Raw genomic sequence first — 12,376 nt, 5'->3', positions numbered from 1 at the left:
TTGAACATAAGCTATGCTAGCTAAAAAATAGGCCAAACTGAAAACACTGCAAAAGGATCAAAATAAATAATTCAGTATCCTTATTTCAGGTGGTAAATAACCTCTTTTAACGGGTATTAGGCCTCTCTGTAAATACATGTCACACCACTTCCTTGAGTGGGTGCCCTGGTTTAGTTATGCAAGTTAGTGTTCTTGGGTTTCTTCTTGGCTACATTGTTTTTTTTATTACAAATATCTAGAGGTTAGCAGCTACATATTTTCTTCTGAAGACACTTCAATAAAATGTACAGATGGTGTCTTCCAATGAAGAGATAAGATCTGTTTTAGAGTATTTGATAAGCTAAATAGTGACCTGGCAGAACAAGGAAAGGTGTTTAACGTAATAATAAAATGTTCAATGAGAAGCATGCACCTCTGCAATGTCTAGTAATAATGAATGTAAAACTGTTGGGGAGTAACAAACTCTGTAATTGTCTCTGAAGCCAAAAACAAATAAAACAAAATGTATGCTTACCTGATAAATTTATTTATTTCTTGACACGGTGAGTCCACGGATCAGCAATTACTATTGGGAATATCACTCCTGGCCAGCAGGAGGCAGCAAAGAGTGCCACAGCAAAGCTGTTAAGTATCACCTCTCTACCCACTACTCCCAGTCATTTGACCGAAGGAAAAGAGAGAAAGGAAGTAACACAAGGTGCCTGATGTTTATATAAACAAAACTGTCTGAAAAAATAAGAAGGGCCATGCACTCACTGTGTCAAGAAATAAAAAGATTTCATTTCTTTCTTAAGACACGTTGAGTCCATGGATCAGCAATTACTGTTGGAAATCAATACCCAAGCTAGAGGACACAGATGATAAGGGAGGGACAAGACAGGTAACCTAAACAGAAAGGCACCACAGCTCGCAGAACCTTTCTCCCAAAAGAAGCCTCAGCTGAGGCAAAAGTGTCAAATTTAGAAAAAAAGTGTGCAAAGACCAAGTCTGTTCTACAGAGGCCTCATTCTTGAAGGCCCAAGAGGAAGACACCACCCTGGTGGAATGAGCTGTAATTCTCTCAGGAGGCTGTTGTCCAGCAGTCTCATATGCCAAATGAATAATACTTCTCAACCAGAGAGAAAGAGAAGTGGCAGTAGCTCTCTGACCCTTACGTTTATCAGAAAAACAAACAAAAAATGCAGAAGACCGACGAAAATCCTTCGTAGCCTACAGATAGAATATAAGAGCCTGCACAACATCTAAGTTGTGTAACAACCGCTCTTTATGGGAAGAAGGATTAGGACAAAGATTAATATTTCTGTCCGAAACAACCTTTGGAAGAAAACCAAACTTGGTACGGAGAACTGGCTTATCGAATGAAAAATGAGATGAGGAGAATCACACTGCAAAGCGGAGAGTTCAGAAACCCTCTGAGCAGAAACAATTGCAACAAGAAACAAAACTTTCCAAGATAATAACTTAATATCTACGGAATGCATAGGCTCAAATGGAGCCTGTTGTAAAACTTTAAGAACCAAATTAAGACTCCAAGGAGGAGCAACTGATTTAAACACAGGCCTGATTCTGACCAGAGCCTGACAAAAGTATTGGACATCCGGCACGTCCACCAGACGCTTGTGCAACAGAATCGATCAAGCAGAAATCTGACCTTTAAGGGTACTGACAGATAACCCCTTCTCAAAGCCTTCCTGGATAAAAGACAAAATCCTCGGGATCCTAACCTTACTCCAAGAATAGCCTTTAGACTCATACCAATAAAGATATTTACTCCATATCTTATGGTAAATCTTTCTAGTGACAGGCTTACAAGCCTGAATCATGCTCTCAAAGACTGACTCAGAAAATCCATTCTTGGCTAAAATTAAGCCAAGAGAAGCTAAGTTTGGATAACGGAAGGGTCCCTGAAGAAGAAGGTCCTCCCTCAGCAGAAGTCTCCACGGAGGAAGATATGACATTTCTACAATATACACATACCAGATCCTGCAAGGCCACGCAGGAGCTATAAGAATCACTGATGCTCTCTCCTGCTTGATTCGAGCGATGACTCGCGGAAGAAGAGCAAACGGAGGAAATAGATATGCCAACCTGAAGTTTCAAGGAAAAGTATGTCTGCTCAGGAAATCCGCTTCCAAATTGTCCACTCCTGGAATGTGAATTGCAGATACACAACAATTGTGAGCCTCCGCCCACTGGATGATCTGTGCCACCTCCTTTATGGCTAAGGAACTCAGAGTTCCCCCTTGGTGGTTGATGTACGCCACTGAGGTTATGTTGTCCGACTGGAATCTGATAAACCGGGCTAAGGCCAGCTGAGGCCAAGCCAACAAGGCATTGAAGATGGCTCTCAACTCCAGAATGTTTATGGAGAGAGTAGATTCCTCCTGAGACCAAATCCCCTGCGCCTTCAACGAGTTCCAGACTGCTCCCCAACCCAGAAGGCTGGCATCCGTGGTCACAATTACCCAAGAGGGTCTCTAAAAACACGTCCCCTGGGACAGATGTTCCTGTGACAGCCACCACAGTAGGGAGTCCTTTGTTGATTTATCCAGAACTATGCTCTGAGATAGATCTGTATAATCCCCATTCCACTGAGCTAGCATGCATAGCTGCAGAGGTCTCAAATGGAACCGAGCAATCTGAACTATGTCCATGGAAGCCACCATCAACCCGATTACCTCCATGCATTGGGCCACTGATGGTCGTGTCACTGACTGTAGGGACAGAATCTTGGCTCTTCTGACCTCCGTCAGAATAATCTTCATAGCTAGAGAATCTTTAATGGTTCCTATGAAGGTCACTCTTGTAGTCGGAACAAATGAACTTTTCCCCAGATTGATCTTCCAACCGTAGAAACGAAGGAATGCCAACAAGGTCTTTATATGAGATTCTGCTAGTAGAAAGGATGGCGCCTGAACCAGAATGTCTTCCAGCTAAGGCGCTACTGCAATTCCTCAAGAACAAATTACTGCTAAAAGAGCTCCCAGGACCTTTAAGAAAATTCTGGGAGCAGTAGCAAGGCCAAATGGAAGTGCTAAGAATTTAAAATGTTTGTCCAGATAGGCAGATATTTGTGATGATCCCTGTCAATGGGAACGTGCAGGTACGCATCCTTCAGATCTATGGTTGTCATGAATTGACCCTCTTGAATCAGGGGCAGAATGGAGCGCATAGTCTCCATCTTGAAGGACGGCACTCTGAGGAACTTGTTTAGTAACTTTAGATCTAAAATGGGCCTGGAGGTTCCCTCTTTTTGGGCACCACAAACAGGTTTGAGTAAAACCCGAGACCCTATTCCTGACTTGGGACAGGCACTATCACTCCCAAGAGGGAAAGGACCTGCACACATTTCAAGAACGTCTCTCTTTTTATCTGGTCTACAGATAATCCTGAGAGGTAGAACCTGCCTCTGGGAGGAAAGGTTTTGAACTCTTAACTTGTATCCCTGAGACACAATGTCCACCGCCCAATAGCGCACCATGCAGACCATTTCTTACAGGGTCAACACGTTCATTTGCCAGACATCAATCAGACTTGTTCCTTTAGCATAGCGCAGCAGCCTCTGCCTTTACTTTATCAATCTATAGACATTTACCCTCCTAACTATACTATACCGCCATATCCATTGGGAGAGTACTCACTCAACCATGCTTTTGATAGGCCAATTGTGTTGTGTTGTTCAAAAATAATCTACATTGATTGGTTGAAATCAATGTCCCTCAAAATCCAATCCTGTAGCACTTTTCGTGTTCGACCATCAGACTGTTTAATAACCCGCCCCTTCACACACTGCGGTAAATAAGCGGTATCCCTAGCAACCATACTCTACTCACGCCTCAGTGTTGAGATCGCCTAACTTGAACACATCATTTTAATCACATCGGCCGTGATCTACCAGCAGTGCCTTCGGGATCTACCAGTAGATCCCAATCTACCTATTGGGCACCCCTGCTCTATACTGACACTTAACCACATTCTGTTACTCTTTTCTAATCCTCATTTGCCCTCTCACCACACACTTTTCCTTATTGTTTGCCTACGTCATTACTCACTCTCAGTTTACCCTGCCTTATCAGACATATTTCCCTTCTCCCTTACCTTCTGTGTCCACTGATTGTGCTCAAGGGCAGGGCATTCCTCTCCTTTTGTATAACTCTATTATTGTCCCTACAACTGTATTGTACCCCTACTGTACTTGTTTACTTGTGTATGCAATGCATCCCTGTAATGTTTTATTATTACTTGTATAGCGCTGCGTAATCTGCTGGCGCTTTATAAATACCCGATAATGAAAATAATAATTTTATACCTGCTTCACTGAGGGTTCAAAAAACACATTTAGTGCAAACCTGCTGCAAACACTCATTGTTTATTGATTAAAGCAAGCACAGTCTTGTTGTGAAATCCAACCTGTACATCATAATAAAATGTTAAATCGCAGGTTTTTAAAGCTCCAGACAATTTACTGAGAAATATGATCCCTAAAAAGAACTCCCCAATGCAGCAATATGATGGTCTTTTTCTTGTTTGAAAAATAAGTTAAAACTCAATAATGTAAGCTTTTTCTTTCTGAAAAAAATATGTATACTGCACTGGTTAATAACTCATGCTTAAAGGGACATGAAGCCCAAGAATTTTCTTTCCAATTTACTTCTATTATCAAATGTGCTTTCATTCTCTTTTAATCATTTTTGAAGGAGCAGTAATGCATTATTGGTTTCTAAATGAACACATGGGTAAGCCAATGACAATCGGTATATGAATGCAGCCACCAATCAGCAGATAGAACCTAGGTTCTTTGCTGCTCCTGAGCTTACCTAGATCAACCTTTCAGCAAAGGATAAAAAGAGAAGGAAGAAAATTAAATAGTATAAGTAAATTGGAAAGTTATTTAAAATTGCATGCTCTTTGTGAATCATGAAAGAAAAAAATGTGGGTTTCATGTCCCTTTAAAAAGCAGCAAACGCTAAGAACATAAAATGGGGGATTTAATTATAGCTGTTGGCCAAGAGATGAGAGGCCCAAATGCTTCTCAATGTCATCTCCACTATTTGGAACCTAACTTCACCCTTCCATGCTAGCCTACAACATTGCTTCCTAGAAAATGCAAATACAACACGAAAACAGACTGCACTTCATGCATTTCATGACCTGGGCAGTACCTGGCTAAACTCCTCTGCTTTATGTTTTAGCATTTGTAGTCTGAGTACAAGCTAATTTATTTTTGCAGTGTTCATGTATACTTGTGGATAAACCTTAAAAGGGACCGTAAACCCAAGTATTTTCTTTCATAATTCAGAAATAAAATGCAATTTTAAGCAACTTTCTAATTTACTCCTATTATCAATTTTTCTTTGTTCTCTTGGTATCTTTATTTGAAAAAGCAGGAATAGAAACTTTAGAGCCAGCCTATTTTTAGTTCAGTACCCTGGATAGGGCTTGCTGGTTGGTGGCTACAATTAGCCATCCAATCAGCAATTGCAACCCAGGTTCTCAACCTAAAATGGGCCGGCTTCAAAGCTTTTATTTCTGTTTTTTTTTTAAAACATAGCAAGAGAACGAAAAAAAATTGATCATAGGAGTAAATTAGAAAGCTGCTTAAAAATTGCATGCTCTATCTGAATCGTGAAAGAAAATATTTGGGTTTACTATCCCTTTAACTTTACAGCGAATCTATTCTGGGAACACTGCTTGTGCTACCCAGGCCATGCACATGAGTTTTAAATATGGATAGATGGATAAAAACAAAAATAAACAGACAGAGAATGAATACAATGTTTGGAGCAAAGGAATGATTTTTATCTAGAGATAGTTGTAGATCAATAAAAAAAAGTGCAACAACTCAAACTAACACAATATTCTGGAAGGCAGATATTATTGAGTGGGGCTTTAGGACACTGAACCCATATTATTTTTAAAGGGACAGTCTACACCAGAATTGTTATTGTTTTAAAAGATAGATAATCCCTTTATTACCCATTTCCCATTTTTGTATAACCAACACAGTTATAATAATATACTTTTAACCTCTGTGATTATCTTGTATCTAAGCCTCTGCAAACTGCCCCTTTTTTCAGTTCTTTTGACAGACTTGTAGTCTAGCCAATCAGTGCCTGCTCCCAGATTACTTCACGTGCACGAGCACAATGTTATCTATATGAAATATGTGAACTAACACCCTCTAGTGGTGAAAAACTGTTAAAATGCAATCTGATAGAGGTGGGCTTCAAGGTCTAAGAAATTAGCATATTAACCTCCTAGGTTAAGCTTTCAACTAAGAATACCAAGAGAACAAAGCAAAATTGGTGATAAGAAGTAAATTGGAAAATTGTTTAAAATCACATGCTCTATCTGAATCATGAAAGTTTATTTTGGCCTAGACTGTCCCTTTAACTAGTATTTCATATATAATATACCACACAAAGAAAAAGGACATTTTCTACCACAGGTGGTTCTGCTAAGGTTTACGGCAGTGTCAACTGAAACTTGGTTTATGTTAGAAGCAAGATAATTAACACACAAAAACACCACATTTTCAAACCAAATGCTTCTCACCCTTTCAAGATCCTGACGCAGATGGGTGAAGAGCTGCAGTCTTCGAATCAGCACATCTTGCTCTCGTTTTGCCAGATTATCTTCCTCGTCTTTCTTGGGAGTTATGAGTGGCTTGTTGAAGTTAGTTTTTCTCTTCAGTTTCCAGTACTGGTAAATAAATTCAGTTAAATCAAGGGGAATCTTCATTGCCTGACTCACATCTTGAACATTGACAAATGTATAGAAACCATCTTCAAGTTGCTGGAGCTTGAGTTTCCGTTGGCTTCCTTGTTTGGTTTCCTGTTGAGAAAGTTCTAAACTTTGCAAATGGCCAGGGTGTGCTGGAGTAGGCTTAGATGCTCCATTCAATTCATTTTTACTCTCACATAAGTTGGTGTCCTCTACTTTCTTCTCAGTGCTGTGCTTTGGGCAGAACGACTTAAATTTGACCTCATCCTCTTCAGTTAAAATGGTTTTCATTTCCAGACCACGATCAAACGCACAAGTCACATGGAATGCTGTGCGGCAGTTCTTAATGGAACACTAAAAAAATGTTTAAAATGATCAGTTTTTAGTCAAATTATGGGAAAACAATACAATAAATGCTGCAGACATACAACGTTTGAGATGTTTAGAAAATTACTTTGATGTTAAAGGAATACTGTGATCAAATGCTTTGAGGTGTTCAATAATGCCATATAATAAACTTCTGTTTTAGGTACATCCTGATTGTGGCTGCCTTTGTCTTGCAATGGAAGGATATTTGTTCCCATACAACTTGTCTCTAACAGAGATGAGCTTAAAGGGATATTATCATGCCTATAAAAAGACAGCAATTAAACATATTTGAAATGCTTTCTTACATTTATTGTGACAGCTCTCAAAGCAGGAGATGACTGTAAAAATGTTTTCCCCCATAAGATGCAAACTAAGAGAAATCATTGCAATATACATTTTTTATTTATTTTGCCAGTCTTGGCTATAAAATTCTTTGAAAATTGTGCTTTTCCCACACCCTCAGAGATGACTGACAACCTTCATAATTCTCTTGTTGCCTGATAACCGATGTATGACCCTGCCTATTTATTGGCTAGTGGGGTTTTTTTCAAACTATTACTGTTTAACTTCCTGATAACTTGATGTTTTTTGCTTTGCCTACCGACTGTGATCTTAGTTATCACCAAAGTTTACTTTTTCCCTCAATAACAATAAATTACCCATCCAAGATTATGCCTTGTGTTGCATGTATAGGACTATCCATGACCCTTTATCATCTGTTATCAGGAGTACTCTTTGAATGCTTGTATCCTGACAAATTGCTGTTCCTACTATTGTTTGCTGCTTCTATTGCTACATGTATTATTCATCTTGTATGCGAGGATAACCTCTATCAGTAATTTAACCAGCGGGTCCAATACCAAGATTATAAAAGTGCATTCCATCTCTCTCTTTGCAGTTAACCATCATCCCTACCAGTCAATTACCCATCCCCACATTTTCATTTTGTAGTATTATGGGATCTTTATCTTCTGGTATCTACATTAATCAAGTTCTGAAGAGGTTTCATTTGAAGCCTTGTTGCGGGATTCATTAATTTATCCAGATTTGCCACTTCAAGGACCACTCAATGCAGTAGAATTGCATAATTAACAAGTGCATAATAAACTAACAATGATTTAACACCTACACTGAACTTTAAATATGCAGTAGATTTTTTTTGACAAATTTATTTTTCAGCCAATTTTCCGGCCCCCTGTATCATGTGACAGGCATTAGCCAATCACAGACTAGAATACATATACCCTGTGAGCTTTTGCACATGCTCAGTAGGATCTTGTTCCCCAGAAAGTGTGCAAATAAAAAGACCATGTTTGATAAAGTAAATTAGAAAGTGTCTTAAAACTGCATGCTCTTTCTGAATGATAAAAGTTTATTTTTTCTTGAGTGTCCCTTTAATTCTGACATTACTAAATTACTTAGTTACTGACGTTACTAAATTCTTAATTCGTGCACCTTAAGGGTGAACAAAAGGCAATTATCTGGGTTAAGGACTTGTTATAACCTTTTTGGTAATTCCCATTTCGTAGTCCTGAAGTCCCTTTTTATAAAAATTCTGTATTCCAAACAGAAAAGTTTTGGCAAATGGCTATCTTTAGTTAAAAAAAACAAAAAAACATTAATTTAGAATTTGTCATTCTAATCTCTCTTGTCAACTGCAAATCCAAATTGTTCTTAAATATTTTGATTAGCTTCACCCTCCTCCCTTCCCCCTTAAGATCATAACCTTGCCTTGTAGGTATCTGCGGATCATCCTTTGAAGACTATACATCACATATATTTAAAACTACTAATTTTGAATCTTTTTCATTATAGCCATTATATCAAGAATTTTTATATATGCACATATTTAAAAGACAGATAATAGTTATTGGTATGTTTTTTACCAAGAGAAACGTAAATTATGCTTACCTGATAATTTTCTTTTCTTCTGATGGGGAGTTCACAGATGTATACATTACTTTTGGAAAATACAGAACCTGGCCACCAGGAGGAGATAAAGACACCCCAGCCAAAGGCTTAAATACCTCCCCCACTTCCCTCATCCCCAGTCATTCGGCCAAGGGAACAAGGAACAGTAGGAGAAATATCAGGATGAAAAAAAGGTGCCAAAAGAACAAAAAAATAAGGCCACCCCATGAAAAAAACACAGGCGGGGAGCTGTGGATTCTCCCCGTCAGAAGAAAAGAAAATTATCAGGTAAGCATAAAGTTTTTCTTCTTAAATGGGGAGAGACCACAGGTGCATTCATTACTTTTGGGACATCAATAATCAAGCTATAGAGGACACTGAATGCAAAACGGGCGGAACAAAAAAGACGGCCCATTCTGAGGGCACCACAGCCTGATATAACCCAAACTCCCGATAAAAAAACTGCATCAACAGACCAATAAAGGACAAAATTAAGAGGACCCAGTAACTGCCCATCAGTTAGAACCATAACGGGCCTTGCTAGAGACCACTCAGATCCCTAGATTCCACTGTGCACAAAACCTCTGGAGAGACAGAAAACCTGCTGACTCGAAGCCCGCCAAGGAAAAACCTCTCCTTGACCAATGGGAAGGGGTACACCAAAATTCCCCTCACAATCTTCCAGAAGAAGGAAAATCAGATAAGGAAGTCCAAAACGACTACCAAAAACAAACCCCCAAAAATCAAGGGCAAACCAATGAAGAAGCCCCTAGCATAACTCAAAAGGAGCGAACTGCAGGATGTATTGAGACAAAAGTCGCGTAGAATATACTCTATCGACAGAGGAGAGCAACTGAAGGAAGTTCCAGACCACCTCCTACATGGATCCCAAGGAACCAATGCAAAGTCCTAACCAGAACTGAAGTCCTAAAAGGACAAAGTAGAACCCTCTACCTTACCACAGAGCGCTATCCAGCACTAAGAAGCTGAACACCAGAGGTTAAAAAATCCACACAAAAGTAGGAAAAAAACAGATAGGAATATCCATTTACGCCCCAGTCAAAAGCAGCAGGCTTCCAACTGATAGGCGGTCCCACTAAGCGTCAAGCCTATAAAAACTGGACAACAAGGTATATAGGAAATTCGTACAAGAACCATCCTGGGAGAGAAAAACTCTGAAAACAGTGCAGATCAACACCCCCCCCCCACACACCAGAACACAGGGAAGGGAGGACAGCACCCTGATTAAAAATTAAAAACAAGCAACTCGCAGAGGGAAGGTTCCACCGCGAGGCCTCCCACGTAAGGAAAAGATCACTCAGTAGCCCCTCATGATACGTGGTCAATGCTCAACAGAAGAGTCAGCATTCCTGAACCCTACTCCGAATAGTTCCAGCACCGACGCGACTGGAAAAGTCCAAAGGACAAGGGCGAACAAAGATTACCCGAAACTACCAGGCCCAGAGATTAGCAACGAATCTCCAGCCATGAGATCCCCCGGAAAGGAAAGGGGAAGAGGCACGAACCCCCAGAGAGACTAGCTTGGTTTCCAAAATACCTATCCACATTTCCCTTCAGAATTGGAGGGGAAGGTAAACTCAACCAAGAGAGACTCTCGACTAACATCAGAATGGATGCAACATGAAAGTCCAACCTTCTAGGTGGACACAAACTCATGACGTCCTGCACGCAAAGCAGGGAGACAAACCCCACTGAACTCCGGCATCAGAGGAGGAAAACGACTTCCGGAGTAGCCAACAGGATAAATGCAGTAGATCAGATTCTCCCAATAGAGGAAAATCGTAAACCCAACAATTTGCTAGCCCACATGCAAGGCGCAAACTGCAAATCCGCTTGCTAGGCAGCTAAGGAAACTCTCCGGCCACTACTGCCAGCTCAGTAGAAAAATTCTCAATCCTCCGGAAAGAATAAAAAGAAGCCGCCAGTAGGAACAAGGATATTTTTCCAGGATCGGGAAACCCAACCTGCTACACAACCGGCCAGATCCAACGTCTATGAGATCTGGGAAACAGAGTAACCAAAATGCCCAGTCGAAGACCAGGACTAGGTTAAAAGACCGGACCCCCATAACCCGGGGCCGTAACCAAACCACAAGAGTACTCCATCTGAAGATAGCCTTGCACCAAAGTTGATGCAATCACAGCCATGCCCCCACGGGGTCGTAAACACTGATCTCCCATGAAAGTATCCCAAAGACTGAACTCATTCCCAATGGGCCTCTCGGATCCACACCCACAAAATAAAATGAAGGCAAGACCCAAAAGAGATCAGAACTCAAACTAGAAAAGATACTCTGTTTGAAAGAATATGACAGTCTCTAAAAATCCACTAAAACTCCTAGCAGGCGACAACTCAACCGAATCCCCCAAGCAGGGGCAACCATACGTAAGTAAAAGACAACATACAATCCCCCAGATCCCAAAAATTATATTATCAGAAAAGGATATCGTAAGAAAGTGGACCCTAAGGACCGGATTACCTCCAGACGACAGGAAGATTGACCCCAAGGAAATGGGAAACTAACTGCACAACCAACCTCGACCATAAGGAAGAGGCCCTGTCGAAAGAGATCGGAACTAATCAGGACAATGCCATCCGGATGAAGTACCATAGAAGTAACCCCCCCCCCAAACCAGGTACGGAGATCTCAATAGAGTCATCTGAACCCCCTCCTCTATTGAAGGGGAGAACCAAAGGACCTCAGGAAACCTCAAGTATAGTGCCAAAGCAGGACTCGTAATAACAGCTAACCCTGCTAGCTATACAGGAACAGGACACCTAGGACTGGGTACATCAAACATCGGAAGCCCCACCCGGATGAAAAAAATTAGGACCAACCTAACATCTAGGAAAGAAGGGCCTTCATAACTTGTAGAACAAGAAACAACCTCTTAACAAGAAACAAAACACAGCACCCAAACAGGACCAGCCCGTTGACAAAAGGCACAACGTGTTTCACATGGGCCCCAAGGAACAGAAATAACTAGCCCCCAAACAGGACCAGCCTGATATACAGGGCTTGACAGAACTGTTCAAGGCCACTGAAAGGTCTAAGCCCTAGCAGGGCAAGACTAAATAAACAGAAGGCAGCACCCGCAAGTGAACGCCCAGGAAGAATGTACACACTAACAGGATCAGCCAGTCAGAGACTCTATTCCATCAAAAGCTCAGAACTGGAAATGAGATACGCCAAAAAAAATTTGACGACAAGGAGAATGATCTTCCTCCCTCCACTCGTCTAACACTGCTTGCCGTCTGGAGCAGAAGACTGAGGAACCAATGAGTCGTCTGAATTGGGCTCCTCTAACGCTGCCAACACATGCCTCAGCAGGACAAGAAGGAGCGCCAATAT

At 40.9% G+C, this 12,376-nt stretch overlaps 1 protein-coding gene across 2 annotated transcripts in view; it reads right to left on the bottom strand.

The window, feature by feature from the left end:
- Positions 1–12,376, bottom strand: part of JADE1 (jade family PHD finger 1) — a 343,209-nt gene that overhangs the window by 32,658 nt on the left and 298,175 nt on the right. For both annotated transcript variants that reach the window (XM_053703655.1, XM_053703656.1), the window contains one exon: positions 6,556–7,077. In XM_053703655.1, the coding sequence (XP_053559630.1) occupies positions 6,556–7,077 (522 nt within the window). The remainder of the gene's footprint in view (positions 1–6,555; positions 7,078–12,376) is intronic.

This window comes from Bombina bombina, chromosome 2, assembly GCF_027579735.1.
Source record: "Bombina bombina isolate aBomBom1 chromosome 2, aBomBom1.pri, whole genome shotgun sequence".
In the NCBI taxonomy this organism is placed as follows: domain Eukaryota; kingdom Metazoa; phylum Chordata; class Amphibia; order Anura; family Bombinatoridae; genus Bombina; species Bombina bombina.
Note: the sequence above shows the minus strand (reverse complement) of the source record. Positions and strands in the feature narration are given on the sequence as shown.